This window comes from Amphiprion ocellaris, chromosome 2 (genome assembly GCF_022539595.1).
Source record: "Amphiprion ocellaris isolate individual 3 ecotype Okinawa chromosome 2, ASM2253959v1, whole genome shotgun sequence".
Lineage (NCBI taxonomy): Eukaryota > Metazoa > Chordata > Actinopteri > Pomacentridae > Amphiprion > Amphiprion ocellaris.
In genome coordinates, this window is record NC_072767.1 from 6,892,333 (window position 1) to 6,913,250 (window position 20,918).

Below are 20,918 nucleotides of genomic sequence, written 5' to 3' on the forward strand. Positions count from 1 at the left end.
AGTGCTGTTGTTTTAAACTTTCTGCTAACAGTGATTTAATTGATTGGATTTAAAGTTTTCTCAGATTGATTTCATTTCAATACAAACAAACTGTCTAATATCTAAAAATAAATGATGTTTTCCTCCACTGTCCGGACCATAGACTGTTTAATATATTTTAATTTTCTATCATGAAGTCTCTGATCCGGACCGGAGTGTCGGAGCTCCGGAGGAGGGCGGGTCGTGGTTGGAGGAGGAGCCGCCTCCGCCCTGCGCGTCACCGGCCGCAGCCTCCCGGAGGAGTCGCTCCCTCCGCGGCTCCACTCGGAGCTCCGGCGGCCTCCCGTCAGTCGCTTCCCTCCGTCCTGCGGGAAACATGTCGCTTCTCTCCGGCCACTGGATCTGCAGACTCCCGGTCCACTGACGCTCCTTCCGCACAGGTAAACTCACCTGGAGCCGCTGCTGGTTTTCTGTCAGACTGAGTTTAATTTTCTGCTTTTATTTGGGTTTCTGTCCTGGTTTTTATCTGTCCGTGGATCAGGAACGTCTCTCCGGTAGACCGAGTCTTACCGGCTGCTGGAAAGTTGCATAATAAAGAAGAGTTTAGAGAGAAGGAGGAACTGAACTTTGAGTTTCAGTCCACGCTGTGTTTACCTGCAGATGTTTGTTCAGGTGGGAGATCCACAAATTCCTGAGACTGGAGGTTTCATTCTTATCTTAAAGCTACTGTGGTCAATATCTTTAATGTCTTCAAGTTTAATAATGGTAAAAATCTTAAATATCTTTAATAATGTTATATTTAAATCAACTAAATGGGTTTATTATGGAGGCATTTCTTCACTCATCTATTTGCTCAAATTTAAAGAGCTGGATTCAGTAAAAGTGGATTGAAAGACATTCCTTTAGTCATTAATGAAGACAAAGATTACAGCTATTGTGGAGTGATAATTCCCATTAAAATCGACTTAATTAGGCACATATATGATGGATGTTAAGGTTAAAAAAAATCGTCTTTTCTACTTTACTTCATGAGTTTTGCTAATTTCTCGTTAATTCAGGTTTCAGAAAGTCCTGACTCCCGAGTCTGTTGTTTTCACTCTTATCTTAAAGCTACTATGGTAAATATCTTCAATAATGTCATTTTAGTTTCATTCAAAACAACTAATTGGTTTCCTGTTGAGATTTTTCTTCACTTTTATCATCTGTTTGCTCAAATTTAAACAGCTGGATTCCCCCAAAGTGGATTTAAAGTCTTTGAAAGACATTCCTTTAGTCATTAATGAAGACAAAGATTACAGCCATTGTGGAGTGATAATTCCCAGTAAAACAGGGTTCATTAGAGCCATATATGCATGACTTTAAGGACAAGAACTCATCTTTTCTAGTTTATTTAATGTAAATACATGAGTTTTGCTAACTTAAGAGCTGCTGCCATGGCAACTGAAAGAAAATGTAAAACCCAAACAAGTCTGTTACTGCTGTCTGTGCAGTTTTTGAGTGAAATGGCCTGTTGTTACGACAGTGTGATAAATGGTTCCACTTCCTGTGTTTCCTCAGACTCGCCTCTAAAATGGCACAGCAGAACTCCAGCTGCCACTACAACGAGTCCATGAGCTTCTTCTACAACAAGAATGGCGGCGACGACAAATGGGACTCGGCTCAGCTCATCCTGGTGCAGGTGGTTGGGTCACTCTTCTGCTGCTTCATCTTGGTCTCCAATGCCATGGTCATCGCCGCCGTGGTCACCAACAAGAGGTTCCACTACCCCTTCTACTACCTGCTGGCCAACCTGGCCGCCTCGGACTTCCTGGCCGGCATCGCCTACGTGTACCTCATGTTCAACACCGGCCCGGTGTCGAGGAAGCTCACGGTCCGAGGATACTTCATCCGCCAGGGCCTCCTGGACATCAGTCTCTCGGCCTCGCTGGCCAACCTGCTGGTCATCGCCCTGGAGCGCTACATCTCTGTCATGAACTGGAAGGTCCACAGCAACCTGACGAAGCGGCGGGTGACGCTGCTCATTGTGCTGGTGTGGGCCATCTCCATCTTCATGGGCGCCGTTCCCAGCCTGGGCTGGAACTGCATCTGCGACCTGGACAGGTGCTCGCAGCTGGCGCCCATCTTCAGCCGGAGCTACCTGATCTTCTGGTCCGTCTCCAACCTGGTGGTGTTCCTCGTCATGGTGGCCATCTACATGCGCATCTACACCTATGTCAAGAAGAAGACGTCGGTGCTGATGCCGCACACCAGTGGCTCCATCAACCGCAAGAGAACGCCCATCAAGCTGATCAAGACGGTGATGGTGGTGCTCGGTAGGTGTAGGAACGGTGTTGTCTGGTGATGCTCAGTAGGTGTAGGAATGTTGTTGTCTGGTGATGGTGATGTTCACTAGGTGCAGGAACGTTGTTGTCTGTTGATGCTTGGTAGGTGCAGGAACGTTGTTGTCTGTTGATGCTTGGTAGGTGCAGGAACGTTGTTGTCTGGTGATAGTGATGCTCACTAGGAGCAGGAACATTGTTGTCTGGTAATGTTCACTAGGTGCAGGAATGTTGTTGTCTAGTGGTGCTCGGTAGGTGCAGGAACATTGTTGTCTGGTGATGCAGGAGCGTTTTTGTCTGGTGATGCTCGGTAGGTGTAGGAACGTTGTTGTCTGGTGATGCAGGAACATTGTTGTCTGGTGATGCAGGAACGTTGTTATCTGGTGATGCAGGAACGTTGTTGTCTGGTGATGCAGGAACGTTGTTGTCTGGTGATGCAGGAACGTTGTTGTCTGGTGATGCTCGGTAGGTGTAGGAACGTTGTTGTCTGGTGATGGTGGTGCTCACTAGGTGCAGGAACGTTGTTGTCTGGTGATGGTGGTGCTCACTAGGTGCAGGAACGTTGTTGTCTGGTGATGGTGGTGCTCACTAGGTGCAGGAACGTTGTTGTCTGGTGATGCAGGAACATTGTTGTCTGGTGATGCAGGAACATTGTTGTCTGGTGATGCAGGAACATTGTTGTCTGGTGATGCAGAAACGTTGTTGTCTGGTGAAGCATCGGTGAGTCAGAGCAGCTGTTGGATTTTCTGCTGAACACGCCTGATTCGAACTTGCTTCCAGTAAATGCGTCAGCAGAGCGTCACTGATTTTAGGGAGTCTTCAGTGAGTCAAATGACTGAAAGGTCTCTCCTCCTTTGTTCTCTTCTGTATCCTGTAGCATATAAAGTCATGAATTGGGCAAATACGTTATCACTCATTGTGTTGTTTGATTTATTTGCTTGATAGTTTAATCATTTGACCTATAAAATGTGAAAATAGAGTAAAAATTGAGTCAGTTTACGGCCAAGTGGCTTAAATCATCGCTATTTTGAGTGATACTCTATACTGCTGTTTAATTAATGTGCTTAATAATTGTAATAATTTGACCCATAAAATATGAAATTTGAGTGAAAAATCTGAGTTAGTTCCTTAAACTGTCATTGTTAGAGCTAATATTTTATCACTTTGCTGTTGTTCAGTAAATGAAGGGATTAGTTTAATGATTTGACCTATAAAATGTGAAATTAGAGTAAAAATCACAACTATCAGAACTTTCAAGAGCCCGAAGTGACTCTTTGAATTGTTTATTTTGCCTTGAAAACAGTCAAAACTCCAAAGAAAATTGTAATTTTTACGAAGCTGTGACTGAAAAATGTTTGGTTCATGTTCAAAACGATTAACACAAGGGTTCTCAGCCTTATTATGTATTATAGTCGGGTCTTAACCTCTAAATACCCCTAGTCGGAAATTTATACTTGTATTTTATTTTTACATGTTCATTTGTAACGTAAACGTGTTGTTTTAAATGTACTTTCTACATAATGGAGACCTGAGTGACAAACAAATGGCTGAATTATTGAGTTCAGAGCTGCTCCTGTTTCCCACAAACCGTCCCAAATTTCTTTTCTTCTTCATCCCAGATATGATTTCCAGGTTCCTTTTGTTTGGGTGCTGCAACCGGATAGCTCACAATAGAGCGTTTAAAGCTGCTGTTGGAGCTGCAGGAGAACATCCAAGATGTTCTCCTACAATGCAGAATAAAGGCGCTCAGTGCTGCAGGAGCTGTTTATTCCAGGCTGCTGTGTAATTATCCAGGACGCTGCAGCTCAAACCGTCCACCACACCGGCCTTCAGCCAGCCTCCCCTCCTCCCCACCCAGGAAAGAAAAAACAACAACCTATACTTGAGGACTTTGCTGATTGCTTTCAGATGCAGTTCTGGGAGTACACAAGTGTCATCCCTAAAGCCCCTCTGTGCTCCGAACCTTTGACAAAAAAAGACATGAATGAGGCACAAAGGAAACAGAAAATTATGAAAAACGAGAAACAAAATAATAATAATAAAAATGACAAAAGTGAGAAACAAAATGACAAAAAATGAGACAAATGATTCAAAACAAAACAAGAGACAAAAGATTAGACAAAAAGTTACAAAACGACAAAAACTGGACAAACAACACATGCGAGACAAAAAAACACAAAACGACAAAAACGATACACAAAACAACGAATGAAGCAAAACACAAAATGACAAAAATAGGACAAAATCATAAGCCAGACAAAAAGGAAACACAAAATGACAAAAACGAGAGACAACACGACAGAAACGTGAGACAAATCACAAAAGTCAGACAAAAAAGACAAAACAATAAAAACAAGACAAAATCTTACAAAAATGAGACACAAAACGACAAAAGAACAATGAACAATCTAGTATTTTACTTTATGATCAAAATTGACAAAATGACTAAAAATGAGACAAACGACATGAAACAAAACAAACAAGAGACAAAAAATCAGACAAAAAGTTACAAAGTGACAAAAAATGGACAAAATGAGACAAAAAATTATACAAATGACACAAAAAATGACAAGAGTGAGAAACAAAACACCAAAAAAAAGACAAAAAAACCCAAGCAGGGCAAAAAGGAAACACAAAAACATGTGACAAATGACAAAAATCTGACAAAAAAAGACAAAAAACAACAAGAGCAAGACAAAATGTTACAAAAATGAAACAAAAAGAAATGTCATCAACATGTGATCCTAGCATGTTGTGGGACACGTTCCATGTATAATAATATTTAAAATATTATGTTGATTAAAAATTTTTTTCCCACAATTACAAGAGACATCAATGAAAAAATGAAACCAAAAAAGGAGATTTAAATTTAATTTGAACTGTTTTATTAGAGATACAGTTTGGCCATCAGGGGGTGGAACAAGAGAAAAATGGCATTTTAGAGGAAACTCCAGACTTATTTGGTATTTTTAACAAGAAAAGCACTCAGAGAGCACAGTTCTTCACCGAGGCTGCTCAGTCGTTGTAACGTCGTTTTGGATTAAAGCTAAATTAAATTGTAGAATCGTAGAATTCTGAGCTAAAGTCGAGCTAAAGCCAACAGAGTTTTGTGACATCTCAGATCCAAGATTTGGAAAACCCTTAAACCTCGACAAAAGTGAAGATTTCTGCGACTTTGTGGTTAAAAAAGGGCCTGAAACATTTGTATCATACATGATGTAAGTGACTGAGAGAAAAAGGAAATGTCAGGAGGAATGCAGCAGGTTAAAGTCTAGTGGACGCATTGATCGAAAAAAAAAAAGAGAGGCGTGAAGCAGAAACTGGATGAACCAGTTCAGAGACGTTTACACATGCTTTGTTAACACTCCAGGGAAATAAATGGGAGCCTGAGATCTGGAAATGGCAGATTTGTGTAGAAGTTTGGTCTTAAATGTCTAATAACTGAGTCTTCAAAAATACAAAACAAAAAAAGAGACAAAGATTAGACAACAAAGTTAGAAAGTGACAAAAACAAGACAAAAAATGGCACAAACGACACAAATGAGACATAAAGGAAACACAAAACGACAAAAACGACACATAAAACAATGAATAAAGCAAAAAAAAGACAAAAATCAGACAACAAATAGAAGCGAGACAAAAAGGAAACACAAAATGACAAAAAAGGAAACACAAAATGACAAAAACACGAGACAAATGACAAAAGTCAGACAAAAAACAACAAAAACAAGACAAAATATTACAAAAACGAGACCAAAAAACTGACAAAAAATGAGACAAAAAAGTTAGAAAGTGACAGAAAAATGGACAGACGACAAAAACGAGACAAAAAATTGACAAAAAAGGAACAAAACGACAAGAAAAAAACAGCAAGAAAAAAGGAAACACAACAAAATATGAGACAAACGACACAAAACAGAACACAACAGACAAAAAATTAGACAATAGTTGGAAAGCGACAAAAAATGGAAAAACGCAAAACAAAAAATTACACAAATGGCACAAACGAGAAATAAAGGAAACACAAAACGACAAAAACATGAGACAAACGACAAAAGTCACAAAAAGCAACTAAAACGACAAAATATTACAAAAATGAGACACAAAACAACAAAAGAACAATGAACAATCTAGTAATTTACTTCATGATTAAAACGACAAAAAATACAAAACAATAAAAACAAGACAAAATGTTTTTTGTGTCACTTGTTTTGTTTCGTGTTGCTTGTTTCATTTTATGTCATTTTGTTTCTCGCTTTGTGTCTCATTTTTGGAATATTTTGTTTTGTTTTTGTTGTTTTTTGTCTTTTTTATCTGACTTTTGTCTCGCTCGTGTTGTTTGTCTTATTTTTGTCGTTTTGTTTCTCGCTTTTGTTGTGCCATTTTTTTCTAATAACCGAACCACTGCTGTCGTAGTTTGACAACCTGAAGATTCACATTTCGTTTTCATTCTGATATGAACACCGAGAGGAACGTATCTGAAATGTGGGTTTTCTCTGTTTTCCCTCTTTTATCAGAGATTAAAGAGGACGAAAATCCACTTTTAAACTGACCGAGTGCATCAGAAACTGGCTCTGGATCAGCCGCTTACTTTAAACATCAAACACAGAGAAAGAGTGGAAGCAGAAATTCACTGTGAAAATGAGGGAAACTGTTGAGGGAAATGCACCAGACGCTGTTTGTTTGTGTCGCGTCGTTGCTCTGCAGACAAGTCGCAGCTTGTGGCTTCCTTTAAGTTCCCCAGATCTCTTTGTGATTCTGTTTTGTGCCTAAACATGTTGGAAGCGGATCGACGGTATTATTCAGCAAACACACAGCCGAGTGTTTAACACAATAATCACTCTGTGGTGTTGACCTGTGGCTGCATGTCGCACAACGTGACTCAGTATATCATTTACACATTACAACTTCCAGATCACAGAGTGTCTACTTCATGATCAAAAGGGCAAAAGTCAGACAAAAAACAACAAAACAAGACAGAATATGACAAAAGCGAGACACAAAATGGCAAAAAATGAGACAAACGACATGAAACAACATGAACAAAAAATTAGATAAAAAATTTACTAAGCGACGAAAAAATGGCTAAACGACAAAAACAAGAGACAAAACGACACAAAATAGACAAAAAACACAAAAGAGACCAAAAAGACAAAACGGCAGAAATGATGCCCAAAACAATGAATAAAGCAAAACACAAAATGACAAAAATAAGACAAAAAACGTAAGCGAGACAAAAAGGAAACACATTTTTTGTGTCATTTGTATAATTTTTTTGTCTCGTTTTTGTCCAATATTTGTTGCTTTGTCACTTTTTTGTCAAATTTTTTGTTTTGTTTTGTGTCGTTTGTCTCATGTTTTGTTGTTTTGTTGCTCACTTTTGTCGTTTTGTGTCCCGTTTTTGTAATATTTTGTCTGGTTTTTGTTGTTTTTTGTCTGATTTTTGTCATTTTGTCTCTCATTTTTGTCGTTTTGTTTCCTTTTTGTCTCATTTTTTTTGTCTGACTTTTGTCGTTTGTCTCATGTTTTTGTGGTTTTGTTTCTTGTTTTGTGTTTCCTTTTTGCTTGTGCTGTCTTTTTTGTCATTTTGTTTCTCACTTCTGTCATTTTTTGTCTCATTTTTGTCCATTTTTTTGTCACTTTATAACTTTATTGTCTTTTTTTTGTCTCTTTTCTTTGGTTGCATGTTGTCTCAATTTTTGTCATTTTGTGTCTCGTTTTTGTAATATTTTGTCTTGTTTTTGTTGTTTTTTTCTCTTGTTTTTGTAGTTTTTTTGTCTTTTTTGACTTTTGTCTTTTTTGTGGTTTGTCTCATGTTTTTGTCCTTTTGTTTCTCATTTTTGTCGCTTTGTGTTTCCCTTTTGTCTCGCTTGTGTTTTTTGTCTTAATTTTGTCGTTTTATTTCTCGCTTTTGGCATTTTTTGTCCTTTTTGTCATCCGTACGTAACGTGCATATGCAAGGTCATTTTTTATTAAAGATTTCATCTGTCAGAAATGACACGACTGAGCAGCCTTGGAGGAGGACTGAACTCTGAGGACTTTTCTTGTTTGAAATTTGATGGGTTGGACGTGAAATGTCCTCCATGTCTGAAACGACCCATAATGTGTTGATTAAAATTGAGGTTTTGATGGAAAACATCTCCAGGTTTCCGTCTTCGTGCTTCACGTCCACCGATAGCTGAAGATAACTGTGTTTTATGTTCCTGCAGGAGCCTTCGTGTTCTGCTGGACTCCCGGCCTGGTGGTTCTGCTGCTGGACGGCCTCAACTGTCAGCGCTGCAACGTGATGAAGCTGAAGCGCTGGCTGCTGCTGCTGGCCGTGCTCAACTCTGTCATGAACCCCTGCATCTACTCCTACAAGGACGAGGAGATGTGGACCACGTTCAAGAACCTCATGCGCTGCATCGGCAACGGCACGCGGCGGCAGCGATCCACCAAGGCCAACTCCAGACCGCTGAGCTCCGGCCAGGACACAGTCAACAGCCAGCCGCCATCCGAGGAGATGAAGAGCGACAACCAGGGGATCCTCAAGACCTGAACGAGACCAGGGGATCCTCAAGACCTGAACCAAGCTTCTGTTTGGAACTTTCCGCTAAGGATCAGAGCCGACTTGGAATTGTCTGTAGTCCGTCTTTGGGGCGTTTTCTTGAGGAGTTGTGGTCAGACGGAGATATGAGATCTTCATGCAGTACTAATCCCCCTAATGGACGCCCAGATGTGCCGTCCTGAGAGGATTTTCTTTGTCTGATTACACAACAACAGGACCGGTTGTGTAATGGAGACTCCTGCTGCCGTTTCCTCGTCTTGTCCCTGTGGGTTATTTAAATACCAAAGGAGTCATCTTGCGTTTACACTTTTACCCCTGGAAGGTCAGAAATGTTGCAAAACTTTATCCCGACTGTAGACTTGTGTATATCTGCTTGAATTATCCTGTAGGTTTACTTCATGTGTAGCTTTTTGAAGGAGAAATACTGTAACAGAGGAAGTAGAACTTGTTTCCATCCAGGAACTATAAAAGTGTAGTTTAACGGCTCTACTGTAAGGATCGACTGGATGGTTTTCTGCTTATTTAACTTAGGTTAGAGAATCCCAACCCTTTGTGGGGAACAGATAGCAGTCGTTCCTCTTTACTTCCATCCGACTGCTTTATCGTCTAGATCAGGGGTGTCAAACTCATCTTAGTTCAGCCCAGTCTGATCTCCAGTGACCAGTAAAATCACAGCATAATGACCTAGAAATAACCACAACTCCTAATGGTTCCTTTGTTTTAGTGCAAAAAAGTACATTTTGAAAATTTTCCAGAACTTTAAGGAATTATCTTACATCATGAACATCCTAAAATTTCTGAATAAAATTAAGTTCAATTTCATCAACATTCAGCCTCAGTTTATCATTTCCACATTACAACTTCCAGATCACAGAGTGTCTACAAAGAAACACAACATTTAGTCATCTGGAACTGAATGATGTAGTATTTTCCTTTAAGATCAAAGCGACAAAAGTCAGATAAAAAAACAGCAAAATAAGACAGACTATTACAAAAATGAGACACAAAACAACAAGCTTGAAAGAAAATGACAAATAACGAGACAAATGACACAAAACAAAACAAAGAGCCAAAAAAGTTTCAAAGTGACAAAAAATGGACAAAAATGATACAAAGATTACACAAATGACACAAACTAAACACAAAATGACATAAAATGAGACAAACAACACGAAACAAAACAAAAACGACAAAAAAAATACAAAGCAACAAAAAATGGACAAAAATGAGACACAAAATGACAAAAAATAGACAAAACAAGTGGGACAAAAAAACCAAAACGACACAAATAACGCACAAAACAGCGAATAACAAAAAACACAAAGTGGCAAAAAGAAGACAAAAAACACAAACGAGACAAAAAGGAAATGCAAAATGACAAAAACATGAGACAAATGGCAAAAGTCAGACAAGAAAAGAGAAAAAACAACAAAGACAGGACAAAATATTACAAAAAAGAGACACAAAACAACAAAAGCAAGAAACAAAACAACAAGAAATGAGACGAACGACATGAAACAAGACAAATAAAAAGACAAAAAAAATTGACAAAGAAGTTACAAAGCGACAAAAAGATGGACAAAAACAAGAAAAAAATTACACAAATGAGACAAAAAGGAAACACAAAATGACAAAAAGCGAGAAACAAAATGATAAAAACACAAGACAAATGATAAGTCAGACAAAAAAGACACAAAAACAACAAAAACAAGACACATTGCAAAAAGGAGACACAAAATGACAACAATGAACAATCTAGTATTTTACTTATGATCCAAACAACTTGTCATGGTCTAGAAATTATTTTAAATTTATAGTTTTACTAATTTACAATCTGCAGTTAATGTCTTCTCTGGAATTTTTACACTTTGAGGGCCGGATTGGACCCTCTGGAGGGCCGCTTTTGGCCCGTGAGCCGCATGTTTGACACCCCTGCTCTAGACAAACAGATAAAGTCACGGATGAAAACCTATTCACCCTGTAGCATTTTTACGGAGAGCTGCTGTCGCTCACCTGACCAGCTGTAAGAAGACGTTGCGACACACTGGATTCCTGCAGGTACGAGGACGTCGAACAGGAAATGACTAAAATGACTGCAATGCCCACACAGAGGCTTTAAAAGACTCTCCTTGTACAGTATTTATGTCACTTCTGCTGCAGAGGACGTCGTTCAAACTAGTTTATGGCTTCTGCAGCATGACTTTTATGACTGGTGGACTTTTTAAAATCATGAAACTCGCCGACTTGTTACGTAACTTTGGATTTTTTAAAAAAAAACATACACTACCGTTCAAAAGTTTGGGTTCACCCAGACAATTTCACGTTTTCCATGAAAACTCCCACTTTTATTCATGTGCTAACATAACTGCACAAGGGTTTTCTAATCATAAATTAAAAATAAAAATCAGCTGTTTCCAGCTAGAATACTCATTTACCACATTAACAATGTCTAGGCTGGATTTATCATTCATTTAATGTTAACTTCATTGAAAAAAAAAGATTTTCTTTCAAAAATAAGGACGTTTCTAAGTGGCCCCAAACTTTTGAACAGTAGTTAATAAGGCAGGGTGTCCCTAAAGTCTGGACACACAGGAAACCTCATTAACTAGAATGTTTTTGCCTCCACAGATTAAATATGGCTTTGTTGAAACAAGAAAGGGTTGAACTGGTACTTCTCAGTGGACGTAAAGGATGGACATATCGAATGATACGGTTACGGTTAGTAGGGTTAGGGTTAGTAGGGTTTGTAGGGTTAGTAGGGTTAGGATTAGTAGGGTTAGAGTTAGTAGGGTTAGTACAGTTAGGGTTAGTGGGGTTAGGGTTAGTAGCGTTAGGGTTGGGGGGTTTTTTCTCAAACAATAGAGTGTCCTGAGGAAGGCCTGAGTAGGCCTCAGAATTCCATCACTCACCCATCCAATTGTTTGTGGGCATGTGTCTGTCCATTCAATGTGAGCTCCTTAAGGGATCCAGGTAAAAGTACCCAGAAGCATTTTGTCGGTCCTTCCTTGTGTTTGTGTTGCAGAAACCTCCTGGAGTCTGTTAGAAGGCTTCATCAGAAGAGGTGAGATGTGGGAAGGGGATGATGGACTATTTTAAGGATGATGGACTATTTTCTAGTAATGGAGGCTGGCAATGTGGCGCTATCTGATTGGCCTGTCTGCTTCACGTGTTTCTTGACATTGGTCTCCCTGGAAACACCAACGGGTTAGGGTTAGGAGGGTTAGGGTTAGGTTTAGAAAAGTGATTTTGTGGGGCTAGCATGAATTTTAGCAATGACCAATCCTTTAGTTTCAGCTGATACATTTGGTCGTCCAGAATGGGGTTTGTCCATGACACTGCCTGTTTCTTTAAACTTTTTAACCACCTTCACCACCGTGGAAAAGCCAAGTGGAATCCTCCTTGGACGCATTAAATTCATCTGCTATCTTTGTCCATCCTTCACATCCACTGAGAAGTACCAGTTCAACTCCTCCTTATTTCAACAAAGCCATATTTAATCTGTGGAGGCAAAAACATTATAGTTCATGAGATTTCCTATGTGTCTAGACTTTAGGGACACCCTGCATTATGTGTTTTTTCCCTCTTTCTTTCTTTGCAACAGAACTCAAATCTATATTTTTTATACTATTTTATGATTTGGTTATTATTTTGCCACTGTTTTATCCACATTCGCAGCTCCACTCATGGCAGCATTATTTGTTTTTTTTCAGTTGATCCACCTCTTTAGCTACAACTACAATGTCTCTACAACTACTGAACCTTGTTTTTGGCTTTTATTCCATCTAGAGCAGTGGTTCCCAACCTGTTTGGCTTGGAGACCCCCCTATAAGCTGCACCCCAGCCCCAGCACCCCCCCCACCAAAACCACCCCATAAGTACACTACAAACATAAGAGGGAAGTTATTGAATTGTATTACTAATAGAAAATTCCCTAAAATTATAAAAAAAAATAATATTTTATATCAATATCAAGAGTTGTACTGTGATGAGGAGGAGAGAGTTTATGGCTGCAGTAAATTTGTTGACACTACAGTGCATAAGAGTTATTGATTTTTTTTTTTTTTTTTTTAACTAAAAAATCCTTAAAATTATGGAAAATAATTAATATCCAACCAGGAGTTGTAGTATGACCAGCAGGAGTCAGTTGGTGGCTGCAGTAAATTTGTTGAATATTTGTGTCTCTTCGCTGTTGCAGCGGTTTTGCATTTTGCAGATGGTCCCTGTTCACTCGTCTCATGCTCATAGACACCAATGTTATTTCTGCAGCTTGAAAGACAGCTACTTTTGATAAAACTGGGCTTTTAGTACATTGTCTACCTTACAACGATGGAAAAGAAGCATCGTTTATGTTTAGACAACGTATATTTAATGAGTTATTGATGCCGGAAGTCTGAATTTGTGAATATCTTTCTGACTTTACCAAACTGTGTTTTATTTCCTGACGTCGCCATAATTCGCTGGTTTCATGCTGTCATTTGCAAGCATTTCACCACAAATAACATAATTCTGTCTTATCCTTTAATAAAACCAAATTTAAGGTAACTCTCGAGGTATAGCCGGAGTTTTTAGGTACTAATGAATCTTCACCCGTTTTGCGTTTTACAGACACCGTTTCCATCAGTAATTTTCTAACTGTAACACAAACTAATGAATCTGGATGAACTAGAGCCAACCTGAAGAAAGCGTGGAGAGAAGTTGAAAGGTCAAGGAGGTGTGGCCATCGAAGTAGCAAAGGATTTTTGAAGAAAGACCAAATGTGTTTTAAAAATGTTTTATAGGTAGACTTGTGATGACACAGTGAGTCTGTTACTCTGATTTTATCCAGAATGTAAAAATCTATTTTTTATAACCTCACAGCCTCAGAGCAGACAAAGCTTTGCGCCCCTCCTCAGATCTCTGGCGCCCCCCCTGGGGGGGCGTGGACCCCAGGTTGGGAACCACTGCTCTAGAGGATGAACACTGGGCTGCAGATACGAACCCACCACTGGATGTTCCTTTCAGGTGGACTTGTTCTTCCTTTATGGTATTTGTGTTGCTATTTTCAAGGCTATTTTCAGTTTATTACAGGAAATAGCGGCAACTTCTGAGCAGCAGACGATTTTGAATGTGCAGTAAGGCCGCCCTACTAGTTCTTTGACGGTTTTTCTGCAAATTCACCAATTTAATGACAGTTATTGACTCTTTACGTGTAAAATGTTCCACCAAACAATCTGTCCATGACTATTTTCAAAAGCCAGTTTACTACGAGAAACAACAACAACTTTTGAGCAGCAAACTACCTAAATTAAAGTTTCAAGTTTTGCAGGGGATCTTGACTGTCCAGTAAAGCAGCACTGCTGTTTTCTTTCGGCAGATTGACCATGTTAATGACAGTTTTTGATTCAGATGTTCCATGAAACAATTCCACTGTGACTATTTGCAATAGAAGTTTGTCTACTAATTTCAAAATCCAGTTCACTACAATAACAACAAACTTCCACACTGAAAGTTTCTAGTTTTGCAGAGAATGCTGAATGTGCAGTAAGACAGCACTGCTAGTTTTTTATTTTTTCAGCAAATTGGCTATTTTGATGAGTTATTGACTCTCTGCTTACAAAATGTTCCCTCAAACAACTCCACCATGACTATTTTGAGGGAAAACAGAATCCTTCACTGAGCTCCTCCTAATTCTGATTGGTTTAAAGAAATGTAAACAAGCCAGAACTTTATTTTGTAACAGCAGAACAATACTGAGGTGCAGTCAGACCATTCTACATGACAGAATTAGAGTTAGAATTAGAGTCTACCAGGACAGTGTTGCTATTGCTAAATGACTGATGTAACTGAGCTACTGTTGCTGCAAAACTCATGAGTTTTATAGGGATGCAAGATTACACCAAGATTTAGTCAAATCAGCTCATCTTTTCTAGTTTACTAATAGCAAATAAAGGGTGATTTTCTCCGCCCACGACAACTGTGATTGGTTTAAAGAAACACAAAAAAGCCTAAACTTTTTCTTTTTGAAAAGCAGAATAATACTGAGGTTCAGCCAGACCATTCTACACGACAAAATTAAGCCATAATCCACCAGGACAGCGTTGCTATTGCTAAATGACTGACGTAACTGAGCTACTGTTGCTGCAAGACTCATGAGTTTTCTAGGGATGCAAGATTTAGTAATCTTTTCTAGTTTACGTGTGGCAAAAAAAGAGTGATTTGCTCCACCCAGAACGATTGTGATTGGTTTAAAGAAACACAAACAAGCCAGGACTTTTCTACAGCAGTCAGACCATTCTACACGACAAAATTAAACCATAATCCACCAGGACAGCATTGCTATTGCTAAATGACTGATTTAACTGAGCTACTATTGCTGCAAAACTCATGAGTTTTCAAGGAATGCAAGATTACACCAAGATTTAGTCCTATCTCCTCATCTTTTCTAGTTTACTTGTGGCAAATGAACGGTGTGATTGGTTTAAAGAAACACAAACAAGACTGAACTTTTTTTGTTTGAACAACAGAATAATACTGAGATGCAGTCAGACCATTCTGCACGACAGAATTAAGCCATAATCCACCTGAAGGACTGATCTAACCAAACTGCTGTTGCTGCAAAACTCATCAGTTTTCAAGGGATGCAAGATTACGCCAAGATTTAGTCAAATCAGCTCATCTTTTCTAGTTTGCCTGTGGCAAATAAAGGGTGATTTTCTCCACCCAAGATGATTGTGATTGGTTTAAAGAGACACAAACAAGCCACAACATTTTTTTAACAGCAGAATAATTGAGGTGCAGTCAGACCATTCTACACGACAGAATTAAACCAGAGTCTGCTAGGACAGTGTTGCGATCGCTAAATTACTGGTGTAACTGAGCTGCTGTTGCTGCAAAATTCATGAGTTTTTTGTAGGATAGTTGTGGCTCAGCGGTTCAGACTTTGGGCTACTGATCCAACAGTTGGACCCTTAAACAATCCCCTTGGACACCAACTTCCAAAAACAAATAAATTAAAAGTATGTTCTGGCAAAGTAAGGCCAACTGATGTGCAAACTCTCTTAACAACTGCAGGATGTGTTGTCTGGAAGTTTTCTGAATTCTCTACATCAGAGTTTTCCATGTATTTTAATTCTCAGATCATAGCAAAGCCAATTATCTGCATTTAAATTAGCATTAGCTGTACTTTGTGTGCAAAAACTGGCACGCTAGCATGCTAACCTGACACGGTGAACTTTACCTCCTAGCACGAGCTGCAGACTTTCTAAATGTTTGAACTCATCACCCACTTGGCAGCTGCAGCAGCCAAAACAAATGCTAGGATTACCGGCAGATCCTGTTTGACCGACTGTCTCAGGACTTTAAACGAAGACGCTGATGCTGATTGTCACCGTTGGTCCGGAAACTTCTGATGAACTCTGCAGATTTTATTTCTCAGAGAGCGAGGATTAACTGACCCTCCAATTATATGATTTTCTGAGCGGTGGGCGGCTGATGAAGCATCACTGTTTGGCTCTTCAGGGCTGCTAAAGCCGACCTCTAGTTTCCGTCAGGTCAGTTACACAAACATGACTGAGTCCTTGATTGAAATAGCGCTTTAATCTGTAAAAATAACCACAGAAAGTGCTTATAATAATTATAATTTATCTGATTAATCACAAATTTACATCTAGAAACTGGATAAGGGTCATTCCAGGACATTTTGCATCCAATAATCCATGTTTAAAATTCTAAAACATGCATTTGTTGTGTAAATGTTCTTGTCTTGAGACCAAATCTAAAAAAAAAACTAGGAGAAAAGCCAAATAAGTCTGGAGTTCCCCTAAAATGCCATTTTTCTCTTGTCCCACCCCCCTGATGACTAAACTGAATCTCTAATAAAAGAGTTCAAATGAAATTTAAATCTCCTTTTTTTGGTTTTATTTTTTTCATTGATGTCTCTTGTCATTGTGGGAACATTTTTTTAATCAACATAATATTTTAAATAATAATTATTCATATAATGTGTCCTACAACATGTTAGCATAACCTGTTGATGGAGCTTTTGTCTTTTGTGTCTCGCTTTTGTCGTTTTGTGTCTTGTTTTTGTTATTTTGTGTCTTTTGTTTGTCTTTTGTGTCTTGTTTTTGTTGTTTTGTGTCTTGTTTCTGTAGTTTTGTGTTTTTTGTTTCTTTCATTTTGTGTCTTGTTTTTGACATTTTATGTCTTGCTTTTGTCATTTTTTTCTTGTTTTTGTCGTTTCCATCATCCAACAGTGTTCCTAAAGAATGGCAGAGCAAAGCTATGTCCTCTCTTCTATTTTCATCACATTGTCAGCCTTGATTGAACGTCTCACTCTACCTCATATTATCAGGTTCAGACTCATTCTTTTGACTGTTTTCCATCAGTCAGTTTGTCCTCTTGGTCAGCAATAACAGCAGCTAAATATCTAGCTTCTACTGCTGAGAAAAAGATCACATTAGCATGGATTAGCAACCCTGTTACTGTGATTAGAGTAGGGTTAGCAAACAACACAGAAAACATGGAATGAAAATGCTACCATTGATGTGGAAGCTGAGCCAATCAATACCTATTATTGATGAATATGGAGCAGAATCCTGGAGAAGAGGTTTATTTTTCAAAAATCTTGTTGCCCAAATGTCCTTTAATTGTGGAATGATTCTTAAATGTTGTCATGTGAAGCGTTTAGACTCTGAAGCATGCTCTCTATATTATAAAACATGTATTCTGTGCATGTAGATGTGAATCCCAGTGCAGTATGTCCTGTATACGTTCCCAGAAGCCTGTAAAAGTTCCATCTCTTCCCTCTAATTTACACAACTAGACATGCTTGAAATGCAGCCCTATTGTTCACCCGCTGCGACCACAAACCCACAGCCATTTTTATTTTCTCTCAGACTCTAGGTAACTTTTACAGCCTTCCTAATCACAGTAAAACCTCACTGTTCCAGAATCCTTCGACAGCAGAAAACTCTCAGGATGTAAACGCTGCTCCGTTTGGTTTAGATCCGAGAGGTTTAACTCGTTCTGAAGTCATGTGGTTTGCGTTAAGAACTGTCCGTCCTCCACAGACCTGCCGTGACTGCAGTTCTGGGTCGGCATTCCCAAAAGCACAAACTGTAAACCGTGTGGTGTGGCGGCCCGTTTCTACGGCTGTGCTGTAATTATGCATTCTTGAAAAGCCAATTAAATTTCACAGATGTTCAGAAATGCTGTCTTTTGGTTTGTTCTTAATTTTGGGGCAAACACATGGAAAACGTTCATCAGCGTCTGATGCGACATAAATATCCCTCGCTGGGCTGTAAAAATAAGACTCAAAGTTAAATCACATATAATTTACAGATTTATTTGTTCAGCAAAAAAAAAAAATATCACTCAGCTCTGTTAAATTAGGTTTCTCTACAAGCTCTGGGATACAAGATTTAGTCAAATCAACTCCTCTTGTCTCATTTTCTTGATGTAAATACATGGATTTTGCTCATTTCTGGTTGTTGTTCACCTAACAACTCCACCGTGACTATTTTGAATCAATTAATGACAGTTTTTGACTCTCTGCATGTAAAATGTTCCACCAAACAATTCCAACGTGACTATTTTCCAAAAAGTCTATTTACTATTTTCAAAATCCAGTTTACTACGGGAAACAACGGCAACTTCTGAGCAGCCAATTACCGTACTTTCTGGACTATAATCCGCTACTTTTTTTTAACATGCTTTGAACCCTGTGGCTTATACAATGATGCAGCTAATGCATAGATTTTTATGGGCTAATGAGCTTCATGGCATCAATACGTTTAGCCTCGTCACATCAGACCAATGAAATTACTGAACAGGTCACACTGGACCAATGAAACTGTTCGAATTAAATCAAACGCACTCACACTAAACTCTTCAAATCAGTCATTTTGCGCTTCATGCACACACCCTCATCATGGAAAACACACAAAGAAATGCATATGATGCAACTTTTAAGTTAAAGGCAAACGATCTGCCTGTCGATGAAGGAAATAGAGCTGCTGTACATAAGCTTTGTATCAATAAATTGATGGTGAGACGTTAGAGTCGGCAGCATGAACTGACTCAATGCGTTTTACTGCCGTGTTACAGGCTCTGTTCGGAAGAAAGCATTTATTTAATTAAAAGTTTAAAAAAATCTTTTTCTGTAAATATCTCATGTTACAACGTGGACACCTTCGGCTTATAGACAGGTGCGGCTAATATATGTACAAAACTTTTTTCTTTTTAAATTTAGTGGGTGTGGCTTATATTCAGGTGCGCTCAATAGTCCGGAAATTACGGTACCAAAATTACAGTATCAAGTTTTACAGAGAATGCTGAATGCGCAGTAAGGCAGCACTGCTAGTTTTTATTTTTTCATCAAATTGGCCATTTTGATGACAGTTTTTGCGTCTCTGCATGCAATTATTCCACTAAACAACTTCACTGTGACTAATTTGAGGGAAAACAGAAGCAGGGTCCTTCGCTGAGCTTCTCCCCAGACGATGGTTTAAAGAAACGCAAACAAGCCAGAAATTTCTTCCATCAGAATAATACTGAGGTGCAGTCAGACCATTCTACACTATTCAGCGTTGCTATCGCTGAATGACTGATCTGACCATATGGAAAACGTTCATCAGCGTCTGATGCTACATACAACAAACTTGCTGTGTGACTTTGTTAAATTAAGTTCTTTTCATAACATTCAAAATGATTCTAATTCTGTCTGTAGCTGTTGATTCAACTTAATATCTTGAGTTTATTGACGTTATGTTTTCAAGTTAAGTTAACTTAACTCAACTAGTTTTAAATTTTCACATTTCACAAGAGGATAAATAATTGACCAAAGTGCAAATTATAATAATTGATCACGTGTGACTAACATACACAGCTCAACTCTGTAAAACCTTGTTGATTTCAGGCCTCTATAGTCCAAGTTTGGAGTACTTTTAAGCTACTTTATTTGATTATTTTATTTTGACGCTGCTTCACTCAGAGGGAAATATTGTCCATTTCACTCCACTGCATTAATGTGAAAATTTTAGTTTCTCATTACTTAAGAAAACTCACAAATTGCTTTTAAAATTTGCTGTTTTATACCTAACAAAGGTACCTGATGCAATAATAACTCAAACTGGCAGAAAACTTTCTGATTCAAGTTATTTTTCATTCAAAGTGACCCAAGTTAAATGACTAAAATTCATCAAATACCAGAATTTACTACATTCCTACTACATTTTATTATTCTACTAATTTAATTTTATTTTGAAAACAGTCATTTGTAACAATTTAATACAACAGATTAGAAATTAGCACCATATTGACCAACTACAGCAGTAATATGAAGCTCAAACATGAATGCATCTTCAGTATAAATACAATAATATATTATAAAATAGTCGGTCTCACAGGAGTGCTTTTAAAATTTAAAGTTATTTTTCCTCTGTTTCTACTGCAGAAATACTTTATTGATCCCAAAGGAAAAGCATAAGTAGAAAAATGTGTACTAAAATATACATATAAATAAAAATACAAATTGAAATAAAATAAATAAAAATAAATGAAAAATAGAACAAATATACAATTGAAATGTAAATATAAACAAATAGATAAAAATAAAAATAATATTAAAATCAAAGTACAAATGAAAATAAGATAGATATAAATAAATAAAAATAGAATAAAATGCAAAAGATAAATGAAAAAAATCTAATTAAAATCAAAATACAAATAAAAAGTAAATAAAATAGAAAATAATTTAAATGTAAATATAAATATGATAAAAACATAAATATTAAAATGAAAACATACATAAACATGAAATAAAATGTAAATATTAATCTACATATAAATTTAAAAATTAAATAAATATAAATGAATTAGTAACAATATAAACAGAAGAAAAATACATACATATAAATACATATGAATGAATGAATAAAAATATAAATAGAATAAAAATGAAGATAAAAATACCAATTTTTCAAAAATAAATTATTTCTCATCATGTCCTTGATTCAACAACATCTTAAACCAGTAAATCAAACAACCTTTGATTACATGTGAGTTAAAATATGACAAACAGACAAAAAAAGGAGATA

At 37.8% G+C, this 20,918-nt stretch overlaps 1 protein-coding gene across 1 annotated transcript; it reads left to right on the top strand.

The window, feature by feature from the left end:
- The first annotated feature begins 261 nt into the window (after positions 1–261).
- On the top strand, positions 262–16,717 carry LOC129350855 (lysophosphatidic acid receptor 3-like). Its single transcript, XM_055018820.1, has 3 exons — positions 262–419; positions 1,537–2,291; positions 8,507–16,717. The coding sequence occupies exons 2-3, from the start codon at positions 1,550–1,552 to the stop codon at positions 8,833–8,835; spliced, it is 1,071 nt and encodes a 356-aa protein (XP_054874795.1). The 5' UTR covers positions 262–419; positions 1,537–1,549; the 3' UTR covers positions 8,836–16,717.
- The last annotated feature ends 4,201 nt before the right edge of the window (positions 16,718–20,918 follow it).